The sequence below is a fragment of the Erythrolamprus reginae genome, chromosome 6 (assembly GCF_031021105.1).
Source record: "Erythrolamprus reginae isolate rEryReg1 chromosome 6, rEryReg1.hap1, whole genome shotgun sequence".
NCBI classification, from domain to species: Eukaryota; Metazoa; Chordata; class Lepidosauria; order Squamata; family Dipsadidae; genus Erythrolamprus; species Erythrolamprus reginae.
In genome coordinates this window covers 62,874,540-62,895,824 of record NC_091955.1, presented here as the reverse complement: position 1 = coordinate 62,895,824, position 21,285 = coordinate 62,874,540, and the positions used below count along the sequence as shown (strand labels likewise).

The following is a 21,285-nucleotide window of genomic DNA, read 5'->3' as shown; positions in this document are numbered from 1 at the left end:
CTGCTGGCACCCCCCTGCTCCCGCTGCCCTCCCGCCGGGCCCCAAAGCTCACTTGCTGCCGCTGCCAGGGAAGCTCCAGCTGGGCTGGGCGCTGCAGCTGCCAGTGCCTCCACCCTGGAGCTCCCACTCACAGCCATAGCCCCGCGGCTACTGCCCGGTGCCACTGCTGCTGCCGCCCTCCTGCTCCCACCGCCCTCCCGCTGGGCCCCAAAGTTCACCTGCCGTAGAGAAGAAAGGCGCGAAGAAGGAAGCTCAGCTTCTGTTCTTGCAACTTTTTGCGTCCTCAACTAAGCTTCCTTCTTCGTGGCACACCTGACGATGTCTCACGGCACACTGGCTGAAAAACACTGCCATATGCAACATGGCGTCTGCCAGGACTCATTGTTCAAGTGGAGTCTTGTTTCTACCACTCAGACACCGAACTGCTAACAGGTGAAAGAACCAGAATGTGTGGTCAGGAGGTTTGATTTATGAAACACTACACATGGAATTATCAAAGGAGAGAAAAAGGGGGAAAACCTTTTCTTATATTGATATTTCTTCCAACAAATATTTCACAATATCCTTCTGTGAAGTGCAAAATACTGTCTATCTGGAAGTCTTCCTTCTACTCCGTCTATCAGATGGAGAGAATTGTGTTTAGTGCATGTAAGCTGTAAACAATGGGTTACTGAATGGAAAACTAAAAATACTGGAAATGTTTTAGTAAAATCTAGCATCCAAGCTTTATAATTATCCAGATGATTATCATATAAAGAAAAAAAAGATAGAAAACCTGATTTGATTTCTAGCTGATTGGGAAACCTTCTTGGCAAGGACAGTTAGAAGGACATTTGTAGAAGCCCTAGGCAACCCAACTGATTCTTCAGGAGGCTCTGAACAGTTTATATTTCCTGGAGAAAAAGGAGGGCCTTTGGGAAGAGGAAGGGATGGGATACATTAGTAGCAAGTGTAGCAAATAACCACACATGGGCTTAAATTATCATGCACAAAATAATTAATAGTTAATTCAATCATAGGTAAAATGCCAAATAATTGCTGGGAATTCATATACCAATAAAAATACTATTCTGAAGTGGCACGTATCCTGTTTCCCCAACTGTGGATGATGAAAACAAGCCAAGCAAAACTACTGTATTTTTCGGAATATAAGACGCAACACCCCCCTCCCCAAAAAGAGGGTGGAAATGTCAGCGTGTCTTATACACCGAGTGCAGTCATTTGTTTTGCTATCCAGAAGCCCCGCTCCCACTTGTAGAGAGCTCCTGGGTGCTGGGGAATGACAAAAAATGTCTCTTTTTGCGAAAAACAGACAATTTTTGCCGGGTTTTAAATTTTTTTTATTTTTTGCAAAAATGGGGTGGGGAAGGGGCCTGGGGAGCCTGCAGACAGCTCTTGGGGACTAGAGGAAGGCAAAAATTCCTTTTGTAAAAAAAAGGCAAAAAAAGCCAATTTTTCACAAAAATGGGGGTATTTTTGCCATCCCCCAGCACCCAAGAGTTGTCTGCAGGCTCCTAAGACCCTTTACCCACTCACTCACCTTGAACAACATGCTTGCGCAATTTCTATCACATTAGGTTACATGGTTCATTATGTGTGTGGCATTGACACCCTGATCTAGTTAGTGGGAGTACAAAAAAATAGGTACCAGTTGCTTCATATTGGTGTTGGAATACAGGAGATGCTACAAACCAATCAGAATAAAAAGGCAGAGATGGTTTCCTACCTGATATATTAATTATTCCACATTCCCAAATGATATAAATAGGAAGCCATGCATACTAGAAATTCTCCATCTACTACCATCTATAAGTCCTATCTTTCTAAATATGTAAAGTCGCAAAGTCTGAATCCTAGATCTCATCTTCCCACTTCCTTCAGTCAATGGCATGATAGCTATTGATTTCACACCTTTAAAGGTTTTTATTATCTGTCTCTTGTTTACAAAATACTGTATGTTTCTGAATGTAAGACACTATGGAATATAAGACACACATTAGTTTTTGAGGAGGAAAACAAGAAAAAAATTTCTGTCTCTGTCTACCAGCATCCATTGGTATTCATCAGGCTAGCATCCTTGCAGCAAACCATAAACAGCCTGGTCAGCTTCAGCATGTTATTGCAGCCTGATTCAGCACAAGAGGCTGATTAGAGTTGGATCAGCCTCCCAGAATACCACCTGTCACCTGGAACCAGCTGAAAATGCAACGCACTGAGGCAGTAAACCAGGACAGGTAGAGGCTGAAAACAGGGCATGTGGGGGCTGTAAATGCAATATTCAGAGGTGGTGATCGGCTGTGGCAATTTCCGCCCTCAGGAGTGGGCCAAAAACACGAGATGCAGAGATCAAAAATGGAGTGCGTGGAGGGCAAAAATGCAATGCATGGAGGCAGTGATCAGCAGCTATCCCCGCAGCCTGAAACAGGCCATAAGCGGAGCATGGAGAGGCCAAAAACTCAATGCCCAGAAGCAAAAAACGGCCGGTGGGGGGTAGCAGATGGACAGGGCTCCAGCAACATTCTGTATAAGACGCACAGACATTTTAACCCACTTTTTTGGAAGGGAGGGGCAGTGCATCTTATACCCCCAAAAGTATGGTAGCTTTTTTTGGAATAATTCAGATTCCTATCTTCCCAACTTCATCCTTCTATGAAGGATTTTAACAATTACCTTATAAGCAAAACACAATAGTGCAGATTACTGTACTTTACTTACATCACAAATTATGATAATTTTATCTGTGTGGTTGTGTGCACACAATCACACAGATAAAATGATTATAATGTAATAGTAAATCAAAATATTGGACCAGAATAGGCGTTGATTGCTTACCTGAACGCCTCTTCTCGTACGGTGAGCGGGTACAGCAGTCACATGGGTTGCTCATGTCCAATCCGGTGGAACTGAGCCTAGTATTAAAAAAGCTTGCCGGATCCGCCCCTTCCCCAGAATTCGCGAATCCATAGACTAGGCTCAGTTGTGAAGCTCTGTAGTGTTCAACTCTCATTGTTAGAGGAAGAAAGATATAGAAAGGTAAAGAAGACACATACAAGGGCGGGAAGTGACTGCTGTACCCGCTCACCGTACGAGAAGAGGCGTTCAGGTAAGCAATCAACGCCTATTCTCCGTACTGAAGGAGCGGGTCCAGCAGTCACATGGGACATACCCAATAGATGGTCCCTAGGGTGGGATTAGCTTGCTATCGTGTGAGATAACGGATTGGAGTACCCTTCTGCCGAAGGCAGCGTCCGCTGAAGCGTAAGAATCAATCTTGTAGTGCCTGATGAAGGAATTTGGCGAGGCCCAAGTGGCTGCTTTGCAGACCTCCTCCAACGGGGCTTGAGTCGCCCAAGCGGCCGAGGTGGCTGCGCTCCTGGTGGAATGCGCTGTGATGTTCCTTGGAACTGAGAGGGAGGCCGACTCATAGGCCTTAGATATAGTCCCTCTGATCCAACGGCCTATTACTGTTGAAGACACTTTGGCCCCCATGACTCTGGGATGATAGGCTACAAAAAGTGCTTCTGACCTCCGAAAGGGTCCTGTGCGTTGGATATAGATTCTCAGCGCTCTGGTGAGATCCAGGGTGTGCCATCTAATTGCCAAGGGATGGTCTCGTTGGAGGCAGAAGGAAGGTAGGACAATATCCTGAGATCTGTGGAACATGGAACTGACCTTGGGTAAGAAGGTGGGGTCCAGTCGCAAGACTACCTTGTCCTGATGGAATTGGCAAAGGTCCTGCCTGATTGAGAGGGCAGCCAGCTCCGAAATGCGTCGAGCAGAGGTAATAGCCACCAGAAAAGCTACCTTAAAGGATAGGTACCTGAGGGACGCCGATTTTAGGGGTTCGTATGGTGCCTGCGTGAGGGAATGGAGAACCCGTGGCAAATCCCATGATGGGTACCTGTGGACCTTGGAAGGTCTGAGGTTGGCTATGCCCTTGAGGAATTCCTGAACTTCAGGGAAGGATCGGAGAGGCTGTCTGCGGGGACCTCCTAGGACAGATGAAATGGCTGCCAGATGACGCCGGAGGGTGCTGGTGGAAAGTCCTTTATGGAAGCCTTGCATAAGGAAGGAAATTATTCTGTGTATGGGGATGCACAGAGGGGAGAGACCTTCCTGTAGACACCACTGGTGAAACTTGGACCACGTGTGGTCGTAGATTCGATTGGTCGAACCCCTTCTGGCCTTTAAAATGACCTCCACTGAATCGGGGTCATGACCACGCAGCTCTAAATCTCTCCTGATAACAGCCAGGCGGTGAGGTGGAACCACTCCGGGTCTGGATGGAAGGAGGCCCCCTGCCGCAGCATATCCCCCGAAACGGGGAGTCGCCAAGGGTCCTGGACGGACAGCTGTTGGAGATCCGCGAACCAGGGCCGGCGGGGCCAGTGAGGGGCGATTAGGATTACTCGGGCCCTCTCGGTGAGGACCTTGTGAATCACGTCCGGGAGGATTGGAATTGGAGGAAATGCGTAGAGTAGGCCTGGAGGCCATGGACTCCGGAGGGCATTGATTGCTTCCGCTCCCGGGGATGGAAATCTGGAATAGAAGCGAGGGAGTTGGGCGTTCGCATTGGTCGCGAAGAGATCCAGAATTGGTAGGCCGAATCTGAGGGTGATTTGATGGAACAGGTCTTGATGGAGGTTCCACTCTCCTGGGTCTATCGTTGCCCGGGATAGCCAATCCGCCTGGACGTTGAGACTCCCCGAGATGTGATCGGCTAGGAGCGACTGGAGATGTTTTTCCGCCCAAAGGCCCAGCTTGAGGGCCTCCCTCATGAGAGCCTTGGATCTCGTGCCCCCCTGTCTGCAAATGTGGCTTTTCGTGGCAATGTTGTCGGTGAGAATGAGAACGTGCCGGTTGGGAATGCGAGGAGAGAAATGTTTCAGAGCCAGGGAAACGGCTCTTAACTCTAGCCAATTGATTGGCCTGGAAGCTTCCTCCGGGGACCACGTGCCCTGGGCTATCATCCCCTGGGCGTGGGCGCCCCATCCCGATAGACTGGCATCTGTGGTGATGACAAATTGATCCGGGCACCTGAACGGGGATCCTCTGTCCATGGCCGGAGACTTCCACCACTTGAAGGATCTGCGAACACTCAGTGGGATGACAATGCGTCGATTTGAGTTGCTGTGCCCTGATCTCTGAAAAGGTAACAGGAGCCACTGGAGTTCCCTAGCATGAAGGCGAGCCCAGGGAATGATGCCTATGCATGACACCATCTTCCCCAATAGGGAAGATAGGGTGACTATGGAAACTGAAGAATTTGATAAAATGCTAGAAATTAACTCCACTATACTGAGTTTTCTCTCGGGAGAGAGAAAAACCTGGGAGGAATCTGTATCAATAATGGATCCCAGGTGAGAAATGGATGTGGAGGGTTGGAGGTGGCTTTTATCAAAGTTGATGGAAAATCCATGGTCCTGAAGGACTGACATGGTGACAGAAAGGTCTGTTTTCACTTTCTCTAGGGAGTTCCCATGAATTAAAATATCATCAAGATAACATAAAATGTGGATGGGAAACGCCCTGATATAGGCCGCCAGGGACCCCAAGAGCTTTGTAAAGACCCGAGGGGCCGAGGAAAGGCCAAATGGCATCGCCCTATACTGGAAATGCCTGCCTTGAAAGGAAAAACGTAAAAATTTTCTGTGGCATTTGGCTATAGGAATGTGAAGGTAGGCCTCAGTGAGGTCTAAGGAGACCATGAAATCTCCCGAGTGAATGGCGGCCAAAATAGAAGACAAGGAGTGCATCTTAAACTTCCTATATTTGATGAATAAATTTAGTTTCTTTAAATCCAAAATAGCTCTCCAACCTCCGGAGGACTTTGGAACCATAAATAGGATGGAGTAAAAACCTAGGCCCTTCTGACCGGAAGGGACCGGTTGAATGGCTCTGATGGACAATAGATGAGAAATGGCCTCCTCCATACGGTTACAATCTGAGGATGACCTGGGAGAAGGGCAGGAAATAAAACGTTTAGGGGGAGGAGAAATAAATTCTAAAAGAAGGCCTGTTTGAACAGTGTCAATGACCCAAGGGTCCTTGGAAGTGAGACGCCAATTAGAGGCGAAATGAGCTAGGCGACCCCCTATGGGAATAGAGGTAGGATTACCATCTAGGTTTTTTTGAAGCCCTGTTAGAGGAAGCTCCCCTTTGGAAGCGAAACCCTCTACCCCTGGAGTTCCTACCTTGGGAACGAAAGCGGGGGGAATACTGACCTGGAGATCTCTGGTAGGAAACCGCTTGATCTTGCTGGCGCCCTGGGCGACGAAAGGACTGCGTTTTGGTAGCCTTTTTTGTGGTTGGACCCAAAACTTTCTTCTTGTCCGTGGTTTCCGTGAGGAGTGGATCCAGAAGATCACCGAAGAGAAGGTCGCGCTTTAAGGGACCCTGGGATAACTGCCACTTTTGGCGAACTCCCGCTTGCCAAGGGCGAATCCATAGGAGTCTTCTTGCCGTAGTAGAAGCTGCAATAGACTTAGCAGAGAATCTAGTAGATTGCAAGGTGGCATCAGCCACGTACTGGGCAGCTGCAAAGACCTTGTTGAAGTCTTGTTGACCTCTCAAGTCATCGGGAGGAATATGCTGTTGAAGTTGGCGAAGCCACAGCAGCATGGCTCTGGAGAAAAAGGAAGCCGCTGCAGAGCTTTTAGTGGCCCAGGAATCAGCGGTGAATCCTCTTTTGAGCATTTGCTCAATGCGCTTGTCCTCTGGGCGGAGGACTTCCTCCGCCTCGCCTGGCACAGCCGCTGCCGAGTGAAGAATCTTGACAGGTTCATCCGGTTTGGGAAAGGATAGAAGCTCTTCATAGGAAGAGGAAAGTTTGTACAACTTTCTGTCCTTGGTGGAAGGATTAAGGCCAGAGGCTGGAAATTCCCACTGTTTGAGTAAAGCATCTTTAAACAACTTAGGCATAGGAATTACCTCGTTATCCTCCTGTTCCTCTGTGAAGTAAGGTAAATTCTCCTCCGGGGGATCAGTGGAAGTGGAGGCTTGTTTCTCCTGGGCCGCTAATCCCGTAGAAATTCTAGCTTTGAGGAGGAGAGATTTGAATAATTGAGAAGGAAAAATAGTAATAGGAGGAGGAACCTTTATTTGGGATTCCTCATCATCTGATAGGCCTTGAAAGGCATCCTCATCATCCTCTATATCCTCATATTCATCCTGGGAGGAATCTGAATCATCCTGAATAGGAGCTCTGACCGCTGGGGGAGAACCCAAGGGGCGGGAGGAGCGAGAAGGAGGAAGAGGTAAGGGAAGCTCATTGATGGTGGAGAGTTTGGCATCAATGGCTTTGGACAACACAGCAAAAATAGACTGGAACTCAGGAGGTAAACTGGAAATGTCAGCAGAAATGGCAGAAGAATCCCTAAAGGCCTGGGAGGATCCTGGCTGGGGGGAATCTTCAATAATATCTGGTTCCTCTGGACCTATGCCCCATAGGTTAGGTTGGGGTCTGTCTAGGTTTGGCTCATCCAGAGATAACACAGGGACCCCAGAAGGAGGCAGACTAGAAGCCTCTGGGGGGTCTTGACTACTGATTACTTGGGCCTGCACTTTCAAACGTTTTGCTGATTTGTCATGGATTTTTTGTAGGGCTAGGTCCCTTCTCTTCTCGGCCCTGGTGACCTTGGTCGAGGGGCGGGCCCCTGGAGAAGAGGAGGAAGAGGCCTGGGGGATACTAGTAATCTCATCGCCTGTAGGCCTGGCCTCTCTGGGACCTTTAGTTGTGCCTCTCTTGGGAAAAGTAGCCATAGTCTGACAATTAACAGAAGACAAGGCTGAGCCAATAACTGAATAATAAGGAGAAGAATTTCAAGGACTTCCCAAGAGGAATGGATCCTGCTTCGAGGCCTCGAAGCTGCTGAAACTTGAGGACAATCTGGGCAAACCCAGAGTTCGTGCCCCCAAACCCAGCGGGGCCAGCCTCCCTAAACTTTATAATTAAGTAAACCAAGGCACTCTGGTTGGAGGCTTAGCCGGTGGAGAATTTAGCCTGGGACCCCCAAGGCCCGCTCCGGGATCCACGCGGTGGACTGAGGCCTACACGGCTGGCAGGGGGCCAACACGAGAGGCCTAGATTTAAAAAGGGCGCGAAGGCCTTCGCGCCGACAAAAATCGCTCCGTAAAATTTCTTAAAGGGGAAGCGATCGACTAAGTCCAGGAGACTAGAAGGCGTCTCACTCCGCAGGAGGTATTCTTTAAGCCCTTAAATATTTTTGTATACAATAAATAATCAATAATTCAATAGGTAAATACTTGCACCAGGACCTCCAGGCCAAAGGATTAGAAGAATCCACAAGCGGCCGCAGGAATCGTAACCGGCAAAACCGCCGGGGGAAAACGAAACCGCAACTTCTCCCAAGGAAAAAAGCCTAGCCGCTTTTTTTCTTTAAAACGGCTGGCGCAATTAGTGCAAGTAAATAATTAAAGACAATAAATCTTACTACTTTTTGAAGGAAAGGATCGAAGGGAAGGTGTTAGAATGTTGAACGAGCTATCACAATACAACCGCAGGATATGCGAACTGAGCGAATTCTGGGGAAGGGGCGGATCCGGCAAGCTTTTTTAATACTAGGCTCAGTTCCACCGGATTGGACATGAGCAACCCATGTGACTGCTGGACCCGCTCCTTCAGTACGGAGAATATTTTTGGGACTGCTTTCTGCCGCACGAATCCCAGTGACCAGTTAGGTCCCACAGAGTTGGCCTTCTCCGGGTCCCGTCGACTAAACAATGCCGTCTGACGGGACCCAGGGGAAGAGCCTTCTCTGTGGCGGCCCCGACCCTCTGGAACCAACTCCCTCCAGAGATCAGAGTTGCCCCTACCCTCCTTGCCTTTCGTAAGCTCCTTAAAACCCACCTCTGTCATCAGGCCCCTTCCCCCTAGGCTTATAAAATTTATGCTTGGTATGTCTGTATGTTTGATTGGTTTCTTAAATTAGGGTTTTTAAATTTAACTTAAACTTAAATATTAGATTTGTTTATATTGTCTTATTATTGTTGTTAGCCACCCCGAGTCTACGGAGAGGGGCGGCATACAAATCTAATAAATAAATAAAATAAATAAAATAGAAAAACAATCTACCATGCATTCAAAAAAGTTTGGGGGAAAAGGGAAAAACTCATTAATCTGTGTAAGCAGATTTATATTTAAGAAATTTCTTAAGATTAGTCTATAGACAAAACAAATGTTAAGCTTATTTTGTATACATACATTTAATGCAACAGTTCTCTTTTCCCCACTACATTGCTTTACAATGTGTTCACAAAGGGACTAAAAATATTATTAATTATTTAATTAGTATTTATTGAGAAAATGCTTTAAATACTGTTCAGAAATAAATGGTTCATCACAACATGTTCTGTCAAACTCCTCAAAAAACAAATTATTGTAAAATGATAATTCATTTGTCAAGAAATATATCAAAACATACACACGTGTGTATGTTTGTATGCATATATATAGAAATATAATTTATAGAAATATAATTACACTGTTTAAAATAAGCCACCAGAAATATTTTAATATCAGGAATAAGAATTAATTTGAAATGCTGGTTTGGGTCAGATTTTCAGTATCAAAATATGTGTGCAGTTGTAGTAACAAGCTGAGCGCCTTTCTTCTAATCAGGTAAAGTCTGCTGACGAACAATAGAATGGGCACAACTTCACATTTCGGTGGTAACGAAGACCAGATCCTTTCGCAAGAATAGTAATGAAGCTTACCCTTGTCAAAAACTCACAGTGCCCTGGAAACAGAGATATTAATCCTCCCGTTACCTAATAACCCAACTCTTTCTCCCGTTTCCTGAAGCGAATCGTGCACCCGACCCTTCCCGTTATCTCAGCGCCCAAACCCGGCCTCTAGCCTCCCCCCCCTTGTCCGAGGCCCGCCCCCAATGGGGTGAGGAAAAGAAAATCGAGACATGAGCCCTGCCAATCATCACTCGGGGCCTTTTCTGTCTTCCCGCCCACACTGCCTCCGGGAGGCTTCCCCTAGCTTGACTAGCAAGTAGCAGCTCTTACCGTCACGGGAGGTGCCCATGAGTTGATCCAGCATCGCGCGCATCTGAGCCTGTGCCGACATCCTGAAAATGCGCGGGGCCCGAGTGGGCCGGCCAAATCCGTATAAACCCCGCCCACAGCGGCCTAGAAGATAATCGAACCTGACGCGGCGGTCGTTTCCCTCAGAGGCCGCCTAAGGCGGAAGCGGGCTTCTTTTTTTTTTCGGGCCGCTGAGCTCGGGGTAGCTCCAATGGCGCTCGCACTTTCCGTTCTTGTCGACAAGGGACAGATAACCGCCTCGCGCCCGGCGTTACCTCACGACCGCGACTACAGCCGCGCGCCCGACCTCTCCACGCTTGCTTCCAGTGGCGTACGCGCGCTGCCTGGAAGTAACGGACATCCGTGCGCGTGCGCTTGTCTCCCGCCTCCACTTACTATTAATTTCCCTCTGATTGGCTAACCTGGAAACTGAATCAGGGCAGGGACGTCGGCCTTTCTGCCTTTGCTGATTGGCCGGGCGAATTCGTTATTCCTTTAGACTCGCGTAGGAGCCGATTGGTGGCTCGGTGTGGTCACTTTTTGTGACGTAGTTCTTTTCCTTTTGGATTGCGGCGCAATGTGATCCTTTCATGTGTTTATGTCGGAAGTAAAAAAAAACTTCTGGTGATACTTCCTAAATAACTTCATTTGTGCGTCTATTTACTAAATCTATCATAAGAGAAAACATAAGCAGAAACTAGGAGAAATGTTAGCATGGTATTCCAAAATCTTGTGTTCCCCATAGAAACTTATAGATTTATTGAATGATTATTGAATAAGTTTTCATAGGTCACAGTTCACTTCAGATGCATATACAGGTAGTTCTCGATTGACAACAGTTCATTTAATAACCAAAGTTATGTCAACACTAAAAAAAAAGGACTTATTTTTCATATGACCCGGTTGCAATAGCCACGTGGTTACTGATCAAAGTTAAAATGCATGGCAGCTGACTCATATTTATGAAAGTGTTAGAAATAACCAAAGAAACTTGGATCAATTAAAAAAAAAGTATTTATTGGAAAATAATAATAAAAGCAGTTTGCAAAGTGCGGTAGACCATTCAGTCTGACCTTAAAGCAGAGTTTTTCAAATAATGGGGTGGATCCCCGGGAGGGGGGGCTGGGAATGATGCGGGGGGGGGTGCGTGACCCCAGGGAACATGCTTTTTTTGCTGCAGGGAGGGGGGTTTTTTTGCACCAAACAATAGCACGCAGCACAGAGTCGGACATATGAAGTGCATATCACAAACCCTTAAGAGACACCATGGAAAAATATTTAACGGATGAAAAGAAAGAAGACAGACGGAGATAATAAATGTAACTCTTCTGAAAGCTAAGATGAGGAAATATGATGAAGTGTATGTAGCGTTTGGCCTCACTGTGACTACGGTGGGAGACGAGGAAAGACTGGTATGTTTACGATGTCTAAAAATGTTGGCAGCGGACAGCATAAAGCTAAATAAATTAAGGTGTCACTTAAACACATCACTCTGATAAGCCGCTTGAGTTTTTTCAGCAAAAACGTGCTGAATATTGCAAACAATTGTCCCCGCAAGGAGTTTGGGGAGGGGGGACGCGCACAAAATGCTTACTTCTTCCGGGGGGTAGGGTGGGTAAGAGAAAATAATTGAAACATTGCCTTAAAGTGAGGTTTGAGCCAAAAGCCACACTTTAGATTTCCATAGTTTTACATTTTATAGTTTCTATCTCCACGCCTCTCCCAAATCTCTCCTATTGGACAGTTACGAATCACACCTGCTCCGTGATGCCTCAGAGATTTACAATATCTCTTTGACATATTTTTCTTGTACTCCTATACAGCATCCTGCCCTCATCTAATGACTTATAAATCTCTTTTATAATATCCTCTACTCCCCTATACAGCATCCTCCTTTCATGTTCTTCCTGGCCTCCTGGCATTAAAGCATGTCTCTTTCATTGGTCCCCTTTTTAATTAACAAAAAGAGTATGTCAGCATATTTTCTCCAACTATCTTAAAGCAACTAATGTTTAACAAGTTCGAGCTGAAAGGGACCATGTAGGTCATCCAAATGAACCCCCTGCCCAAGCAGTATTAAATCTCCTACATTTATATAAATTTCTATATAGAATTTTATTTTTAAATTTTCTTATATCTAACAGTAGCAGTTCCCAGGATCATGTTGCCACCTTTGTGACCTGACAAGCAAAGTCAGTGGGGAAGTCTTATTCACTTAACAGCCATGTTACTAACTTAACAACTGCAGTGATTCATTTAAGAATTGTGACAAGAAAGGTAAATGGAATAGAAATCATTTAACGAATGTCTCACTTAGCAACAGAAATTTTGGACTTAATTGTAGTCCTGAGAAGGAATATAGGAAATACACACACACACACACCATACTGGGAAGAGAATTATTATGAAAGGCAATGAGAAGCAGAACTCATAATTAATTAACTCATAATTAATTTACAAGTAGATCTCAATTAGTGAACGAATCCCACAAAATGGGATTATTCATATTATTCAAAATTATATTTCTGTGGAAAATATGTAACTGATTCCAATTTGATAGAAGAGGCAAAATATTTAAACATTCATTTTATATTAGTTAAATATAGTAAAGCATAAAAATAATTGAATTTAAATGTTTGGATAGCAAAGTCACAGAACTATTATAGAAGGGAAAATAAAAACTAAGAATTCTAAATATCATTTCTAAAAGCTTACACTGACAGAAACATCTTTATTGTCTCTGAAATTATTTTAGTAGAATAAACTTTTTCTTTAAATCTTCATACATATTCTAATAGACACAAAGTGTTTTATCCACAGCTAACTTGCATATTGCAACTGATGAATTAACATTCAGAATTTTTTTGCTTTTCGAGCTCTGCAGCTCAAAAGATATTTTCACTTTCTAAGATAGTGCATTTCCCTTCCACAGTGCTATTTTCTAAGGACTACGTCCTTCGGGGTTGGGCAACATAGAAGTCAAATAAGTAAGTAAGTAAGTCAACTTTTTCTCCGTTCTGCATAGACAAAATTAGCATCTAAATGCAACTGTACCTGTGTTAGTCTTAATTATTCATGTACTAGTTTCACATTGACTGAGAAACTGAGTTGGATTAAATGTGACCTGATATCATTTACAATTTGCATTACATTGAATACTAAATTATTTAAATTGACATCATAATCACAAGTTTTCTACATTAATAAAGTAAATGTAATGTATTAGGTTTTCAGAAAACATAAAGCTGGATATTTTATTTACAAATTTGTCCAATTATAGTCAATACTGTATCTTAATATTTAGACATCTTGAAATACTATTAAAAACAAATGTTTACAACTATAATGAAACCAGACAATGTCTCACTGTTATTTGAAACTGCAAAGTTGAAAGGTGAGGAATTATAAACAAATTCAAAACCTTCTGAGCTATCTTCAAAGTGAGAAAAATAAAGTAGCTATAAAATTGGGTAACCAAAGACATAACAACAGTTATGCGAAGAAGTTGTGTTAAAAATACGATTGCCTTTAGCTAGCAGTCAATACCTAGTAGCTTTTGGATGGTGATATGTAAAAATTACCAAGTTATAGGGAGATTGATGTGAGTAATAGATGCAAATTTGGTTTGTACAGGGAGCCTTAAAACATGAGAAAACATTTCCTATGCTGATGTTTGAATGTGCTATACAGTTCAACATGTTTTTTTCAAGGTAGATACATGGATAAATATAAAACAACTTTTCCAGTAAAGGCAGTACATTAGAAGCTCTGTCATTGTTGAAAGCATTAAGCAGTCTGGTAAAGAAATATCACTTAAAGGATAAGAACATAAGAAGAGCCATGCTGAATCAGGCCAAAGCCCATCGAGTCCAGCATTCTGCGTCACACAGTGGCCCACCAATTGTCCATGGGGATCTTGAGCAGAAAGAGAAGGCAAGACCCTCCCTTTCCCCTGACCCCCAACAAATAGTACTCGATGGAATCCTGCCTGCCTCAACCAACATAGAGGCGGCACATGGACCTCCATTTCAATAACCACCAATACACTTGGCATCCATGAATCTGTCTAATCCTGTCTTGAAGCTATCAAGGCTGATAATTAATCCAAGGAGTTATGAGCTGTCCAATCCATATCCTACTAAAACATGCCCTTTAACCGGTCAAAACAGTTCATCATAGGGCAACAATTTTTTGAAGCAAAGTATTGTATCTCAAGTGGACTAATTTACAGAATGCACACAAAATCTGGAACGAGTAACTCCTGTGGAATTGAAATGTGGCAAATTTTATAAAATATTTTGACATAATATAAATTGTCACAAAATATTTCTTGTGGTCAGTCCTTGGTGTTTGATTATGCTATAGTTTAACATGGGCTATTTTCAAGACAGATAGATCTTTGAATATCTCCCTGAATATTCTTAAGAACTTTCCAGTGTAGGTAGTATGTTAGAAGCTCTGCTATTGTTGAAAGCATTGAGGGGTCTGGTAAAGAAATAGCTCTGAAATGATTCAACTAGTGACAATTTGTTTAGTGTCAGTATAAAATGAGTTGGAAAGAGTATATTCAGTGGGTTCCAAGTTGCCTATCATTACAGGAGCAATTTTAGTCTTCTTCCACAGAAAAATTAAATACTGGAAATGTTTTCCTGAACTGCATGGACACTGTTACATTGATTGTGATAAAAATGGTTTGCAGAAAATCTTTTGAATTCTAGGTTAGGTATTTTGTAAATGAAATTGACTTTAATAATTCTCTTAAATATAATAATCACAATGTACTTTTCATTATACATATTAAATATACACAATCTATTCAAGCTAGTTTGCATAACAAGTGGTATACAGTATATTTTATCTGCCAAGGCACCGTAAATGATTTTCTCAATAATAAATCAGATGGTGATACAGCTAGGGTGATAAAAATGTGGCAAGTCAGTAATGGTAATCAGAGAATCCTGGTACTATCTTCAAGTTATCTGATCTTTTCTGTGATACTATTCCATAGGAAGATTTTTGTTGTTAAAATACTGCACCTATTAAAATATAGACTTCAGTTAATAACATCAATTGGGACTGGAATTGCTGTTGTAAAGCAATGTGGTTTGTAAAGTGCAATGTCATGTGAACATGTAATTTAGCAACAAGCCATTCCAAAGCGCATGATTGCCATTGTTAAGTGAATCATTAGCTCCCCATTGACTTTGCTTGGTGGAAGCCAGCAAATAAGGTTGCAAATGGTGACTTCAGAACCTAGCGGACTGAACAGTTAATGAATAAGTGGTGTAGTGTCACAATCCTGGAAAGGAATCTAAAAGTTCAGAACTAATGCTACATGCTATATATTATATTGAATATGAAACCTAAAGACTATATCAAGCTAAAAATGTCTGTATGTCATACAAGCATTTTTATTTAAACAGCATTTTGGAAAAAAATACAGCTCAAAAAATCTTACGAAATAGTTCAACCACATTTATGATTCCCATCCTTTTCCTCCAGGCTGTTGTGGTAGTTTAAATCCTGCAAGTCCTGCCGCTAAGTCTGTTGATTTTTCTCCTTTGCCATGATATTCCTTATGTAGTATTAAGTGTTCCCGGTTACTGTGCAGAAGACAGAGATAAGTAGCAGCCTGAAAATGTAACTCATGCTGGGCTTTGCAGAGTTTTTCACTGGTTACCTGGAATCACAGAAAGGACATAAGAAATGGTATTGAATCTAATTTTCAACTCAGATAAATACATTTTAGCTTATAGTAACTTGAGGCAATATGTATGTGTCCAATAAAGTTGCAAGAATTTATTACAGTGGCAGCACAATGATAGCATATTCAAGGGAATCACTGTTCCACATAGAAAATTGAAACGTAATGTTCTTACATTTTTATTCATTTTTTTCATATAATCCTATCCTAAGGAATAAGTCAATCCTACCTTGTAAATAGACTTTTTCCATGTGCTCTGCATTATAATTTCATGTCTATGGAGATTTTAAGTCATAGAAGTATAGAAGACTGACGGCAGAAAAAGACCTCATGGTCCATCTAGTCTGCTCTTATACTATTTCCTGTATTTTATCTTAAGATGGATATATCCCAGGCATATTTAAATTCAGTTACTGTGGATTTATCAACCACATCTGCTGAAAGTTTGTTCCAAGCATCTACTACTCTTTCAGTAAAATAATATTTTCTCACATTGCTTCTGATCTTTCCCCCAACTAACCTCAGATTGTCATCCAGGTTATGGTGATTTTTCAAGAGGCAACTGGATTTCTGCTTTTTCTTTGAAGCTGTTCTTCAGACATCTTTCCAGAAAAAGAAAGTGCAGTTGCTTCTTGAAAAAGCAGCTCTGGGACTAAGATGGCACATAAGGTTAAAAAAAATCCTTCCAAATAGCCTGAACTAAGCCCTTCTCAACAGCTTTTCCCACTCTTTTGCTGTGTAACGGTCCACATGTCAGAACTCCACAAGTGCAACTCTTTTGCCTACAGGGCAGTTTTTATCCCATTTGAAATGGCCCTCAGCTGCCATTCTGTATTACAGGGGTCTCCAAATCTGACAGCTTTCAGGCTGTATGAGGAATTCTGGAAGCTGAAGTCCACAAGTCTTTAAAGTTGCCAAATTTGGAATAAGGATCAAATTAAGAATAAATGGAGAAAGGATTTTAATTTAACGGATGAAAGAATAGAAGGAATAATGTGAGGGATATAAAAAATTAAAATAGAGAAATTTCAGGAAATGGAAAGGAAAATATATCTAAAATGGTATAGAACTCCTGCCCAGCTGGCATATATAATTGGAGGACTAAGCCCTAAATGCTGGCATTGTGGTCCTGCAGTGGGATGGTACACACGTCTTTGGTGGGAATGTAAGGAGATTCAAAAGTTCTGGACTTTAATACTGAAAAATATAAATGGTATAGTTAAAAATGAATTGCGGGTAGGATGGGACATAATAGAAGGAGGTATTAAAGAAACTCAAGGAATGAAGACAGAAGAACAAGAAGTATTAAGGACTATGATAAAAGCTGCTCATGCAACTATAGTATATGGATGGAAGGATAAAAGTAAATGGACACTAAAACAATGGAACGATTATATATTTGAACACGTACAAATGGAAATAACTCATATTATCTCACTGAACTGTTCATGGGATGAAAAAGCTGAAAGGATAAGAAAAAATGGAAACTTTATTTTGCATGGGTGGAAAGGGATAAGGCCAATGAAGACATAAAGATTTTTATTGATTGTTTCTTCATTGCTTGTTTGAGCCCTATGACAATCATTAAGTGTTGTTATTGATTCTTGACAAATATATTTTTTTCTTTTATGGACGCTGAGAGCATCTGCACCAAGGCAAATTCCTTGTGTGTCCAATCACACTTGGCCAATAAAATTCTATTCTATTCTATTCTAAAAAAGAAATTATCTAGAACTCTGACTTGGCTGTGACTATGAATAAGAAAAAACTGAGGGAAGGGAGGGTTAAGGGTGAAAAGTATTATTATTATTATTATTATTATTATTATTATATTTGTATGCCGCCCCTTTCCGTAGACTCGGGGCGGCTCACAACACAATAAAAACAGTTCATGACAAATCTAATAATTTACAATTTAAAATATTTTAAAACCCCATTATTAAACAGACATACATACAAGCATACCATACATAAATTGTATAGGCCCGGGGGAGATATCTCAGTTCCCCCATGCCTGACGACAAAGGTGGGTTTTAAGGAGTTTACGAAAGGCAAGGAGGGTAGGGGCAGTTCTAATCTCTGGGGGGAGCTGGTTCCAGAGAGTCGGGGCCGCCACAGAGAAGGCTCTTCCCCTGGGGCCCGCCAACCGACATTGTTTAGTTGACGGGACCCGGAGAAGGCCCACTCTGTGGGACCTAATCGGTCGCTGGGATTCGTGCGGCAGAAGGCGGTCTTGGAGATATTCTGGTCCAATGCCATGAAGGGCTTTAAAGATCATAACCAACACTTTGAATTGTGACCGGAAATTGATCGCCAACCAATGCAGACTGCAGAGTGTTGGTGTAACATAGGCATACCTGGGGAAGCCCATGACTGCTCTCGCAGCTTCATTCTGCACAATCTGAAGTTTCCAAACACTTTTCAAAGGTAGCCCCATGTAGAGAGCATTACAGTAGTCGAACCTCGAGGTGATGAGGGCATGAGTGACTGTGAGCAGTGAGTCCCGGTCCAAATATGAAAATTAAAAATAAATAATTTTAAAAATTGCCAAATTTGGAGAGCCTGCTGTATTACAATATATCCAAAAGACACAATGCGTTTAATATCTTGAAATTCACATCGAACGCAACGGGGTGGGGGAGCAGTAAAGAACGTGTAGCAAGTCTTGTCTTGAAATGGCTTGAAACCTTTTCACAAAACCTTGATATCGTACGCTGTAATAATTTAACTTTAACAGTATCATGAATCAGTACAAAAATATCATTTTAGTTAACATTTGCATAAAAACCCAGGTGTCTAGTTTTTGGATCGCCACAGCTTCGCCAGTCTCCAAAACCCAACTTCCAAAACCCAGATAAAAACGCCATATTCGAAGACAAAAAGAAGCAAGCCGTTATTAACGCAAAGGTCGGGCAGGTTTCGAGTATCAGCACCGGAATATACATACCCGATGGCATCGGAAAGCTTCCTTCAGATAACGATACGCTGCCTTGTTTCGGTAAGAGACGTCGCTCCCTCCTAGAGCATAACGCAGCTCCCTCAACAAACCACGGAAAGTGCGAAGCGGCGACCCGAGAGACGCCATTTTGCTTCCGCTGTTGGAATGTAATATCCAGCCAATCACAGAGTTCCTCTTTCACCCAACGTCCAATCAAAAAGGAAAGGGCTGATAGCTCGCGAAACCAACCGGATCTGTCCTGGTCGTGTTTTTTTTAAAAAATATTTATTTTATTTGTCAACAAGTGCAAGGAAACACGTGAAAAATGGCACAAATAAATGGATATAAAGAAGCAAAACAATAAACACGTAAAATGAGTACACACAAATGGGTGCGGTAGGACAGGGATGGCAAGCGCGCTATTTTTCACCTTCAGTTTCGGAGCATCCTTAACAAAAGCGCAGTATCTGAGCGCGACGCGAGCACCTCAGATGTGGCAGATATGTACTGTAATCTTCTGTTCCAGACGTAGTTGCTATCCGTTCGGGTATCGGGGCTTCGTCTCATCTATTAGTCAGGAATAATGATATCGTGGGAAGCGTTACATGATTAGAATACTGTACACCGACGAATTTCAGAGCCATTTGAAAGGCGCAGGAAAACATCCAAAGCTTTGAGCCTTTTTTCCCAAAGCAATTTCCTGCTTTATTTGGTCCTTGAAAGAGTTCGCGTCGGCCCATTAGAAGAGCTTTCCGTGACCCACTTACTCTGCAAGTCCAATTTTCGATGAATCTGCCTGTGTGTGTGTAAGTCGTTCCTAAAATGCCTAAAAGCGAGATTTCAGTCATACTGTATATACTATTTTGTTCCTAGACTTTCGGTAATAGGGAAAATATTCCCTTAAAACGGCCGACGAAATACATTTTACACCTAGTTAATTATATTGAGTGCACCTGTTAGCCAAAATGTATTATTTTTTAATTTATGGTGTACCATATATATAGAAGGAAGTCTTCACAGAGCGTTGTTTTTAGCGAGCCCCAGCATTAGTTTCTCTCTGGGTGCCACTATGATTTTCGCCGTATTTTTGCATTCTGAAACAAGATTTTAATGTAGATCGGCAACTTCTTAGAGAGGAAAAAAAAAAAGACGATCAAAATTCACAAACCACCCCAGATGGGACTCGAACCCACAATCCCTGGCTTAGGAGGCCAATGCCTTATCCATTAGGCCACTGGGGCTAGCACAAGCCATCTTCTTCCAATCATCTAGTTAACATCACAATCTTCGTGTATTGGTTCCGCCCCTTCCGATCATCTTAAATACAGTATTCATGGCTAGTAGAGTTCTATGCCTTAAAACGTCTTCCGAAATCATGCCACAGATATTTACGCGATGCACAGTACACCGCGAAACTGGATTCAGAAGCTTCCTAACAAACCACCTGCTTCTTCCACTTTCAGTGGATATTAGGGCAAAACATTAACTTGTCAATTTTGTTCAGGTACCAATTTGCATATGAGTAGAAATTATAATAAAATGTTTGTTTCATTTGTAAATGCATTTTAGAAATGTCCTCATATTTGCTAATTTGAACATTTATCTTCTGTCCAATTTTTCAACATTTGGCGTACTTTACATGTATTTAATTTTATAGGTAATTGAATTCAGAAATATATGTAATATTCTAGTTATTTTCTCCATGACAATCCTGTGAGGTAATTGAGAAAAAATGACTACAATCAAATTTTCCACTTCCTGGTAGAGTCCCCTCCCTCCACAAATTTATGTATTGTCCATAATTCATATTATTTAATAGTAAAAGAGTAAAAAGCAATAAAAGAGGCAGGAGTTTAAATTCATTCTTCCAGTTAAGACTGCAAAAAAGTAGTGATACAAGTTATGTTACCTCCCACAGCCAAGCATTACTGTGCTTCAGTCACAATGCACGAGTGGTGGTTCTTTATAGATTTAATATAGGAATAGGATTAGTGCCTCCTCTAGATTTTTTTTCTCCTCTAATGCAGCATTTCCAGCTGGAAAAAAATACCAATTGCTCTCCGTAATGTATGACAGAACAGAATTGGGTGACTCTGGGTATAGATGTGCAAGATTGACGCCAAAAGTTTAATTCTCTGTGAAATGGCTAAATCAACATAGAGGTTTTTTTGGCACACAAAAATCCAAAAATCGTCTGCCTAACAGTGTAGGTGCTGCAGGGAATGGTGCAATGTGAGCAAACTGACAAAATTCTTCTTCCTCCTCCCTACATCTGTCCCCTGAATTATGATGGCTTTTCCCCCCCCAGGGGTATGTCATCTGGAAGATGCCATCTGAAAAATTGGTCTAATTAGTAGAACAGAATTGAGCTTGCAGGCAACTGACAGATCTCCTACATCTTACTGACCTGTGGATCATTTGGTGAACCAACATAAACAGAAATCAGGGTGCCCTGAGTGCCATGTATTGAAAAATATCTGGGAAAAGTAATGGAAACCTCAACAACTGTATTATTTTCACTTTATAATCAAATTATTTTCCAGGTTGCTAAGGCAATAACCTTTTCAATGTTTCACAGGAGATGGTTAAG

At 42.4% G+C, this 21,285-nt stretch overlaps 2 protein-coding genes and 1 non-coding gene across 8 annotated transcripts in view; all 3 read right to left on the bottom strand.

The window, feature by feature from the left end:
• LUC7L2 (LUC7 like 2, pre-mRNA splicing factor) overlaps nt 1-10,464 on the bottom strand; it is a 53,520-nt gene extending 43,056 nt beyond the window's left edge. The window contains exon 1 of one of the 5 annotated variants that reach the window (XM_070756013.1): nt 10,036-10,464. In XM_070756013.1, coding sequence (XP_070612114.1) covers nt 10,036-10,096 — 61 coding nt within the window. In that variant the 5' untranslated portion in view covers nt 10,097-10,464. Of the gene's footprint in view, nt 1-9,735; nt 9,826-10,035 lie in introns of those variants that run through there. The other 4 variants (XM_070756017.1, XM_070756014.1, XM_070756016.1 and 1 more) reach the window with 4 other exon arrangements.
• Nucleotides 10,465-14,777: 4,313 nt separating this feature from the next.
• Nucleotides 14,778-19,501, bottom strand: FMC1 (formation of mitochondrial complex V assembly factor 1 homolog). Of its 2 annotated transcripts, XM_070756019.1 has the most exons (3): nt 19,126-19,501; nt 18,705-18,954; nt 14,778-15,733 (listed from the first exon to the last, which is right to left on the bottom strand). In XM_070756019.1, the coding sequence occupies exons 2-3, from the start codon at nt 18,840-18,842 to the stop codon at nt 15,530-15,532; spliced, it is 342 nt and encodes a 113-aa protein (XP_070612120.1). In that variant the 5' UTR covers nt 18,843-18,954; nt 19,126-19,501; the 3' UTR covers nt 14,778-15,529. The 2 variants fall into 2 exon arrangements, with proteins under 2 accessions (XP_070612120.1, XP_070612119.1); XM_070756018.1 differs by having other exon boundaries at nt 18,705-19,451.
• A 362-nt stretch (nt 19,502-19,863) lies between these two features.
• TRNAR-CCU (transfer RNA arginine (anticodon CCU)) lies at nt 19,864-19,936 on the bottom strand. The gene has a single exon. It is a non-coding gene; the product is annotated as a tRNA-Arg (tRNA).
• Between the last annotated feature and the right edge of the window lie 1,349 nt (nt 19,937-21,285).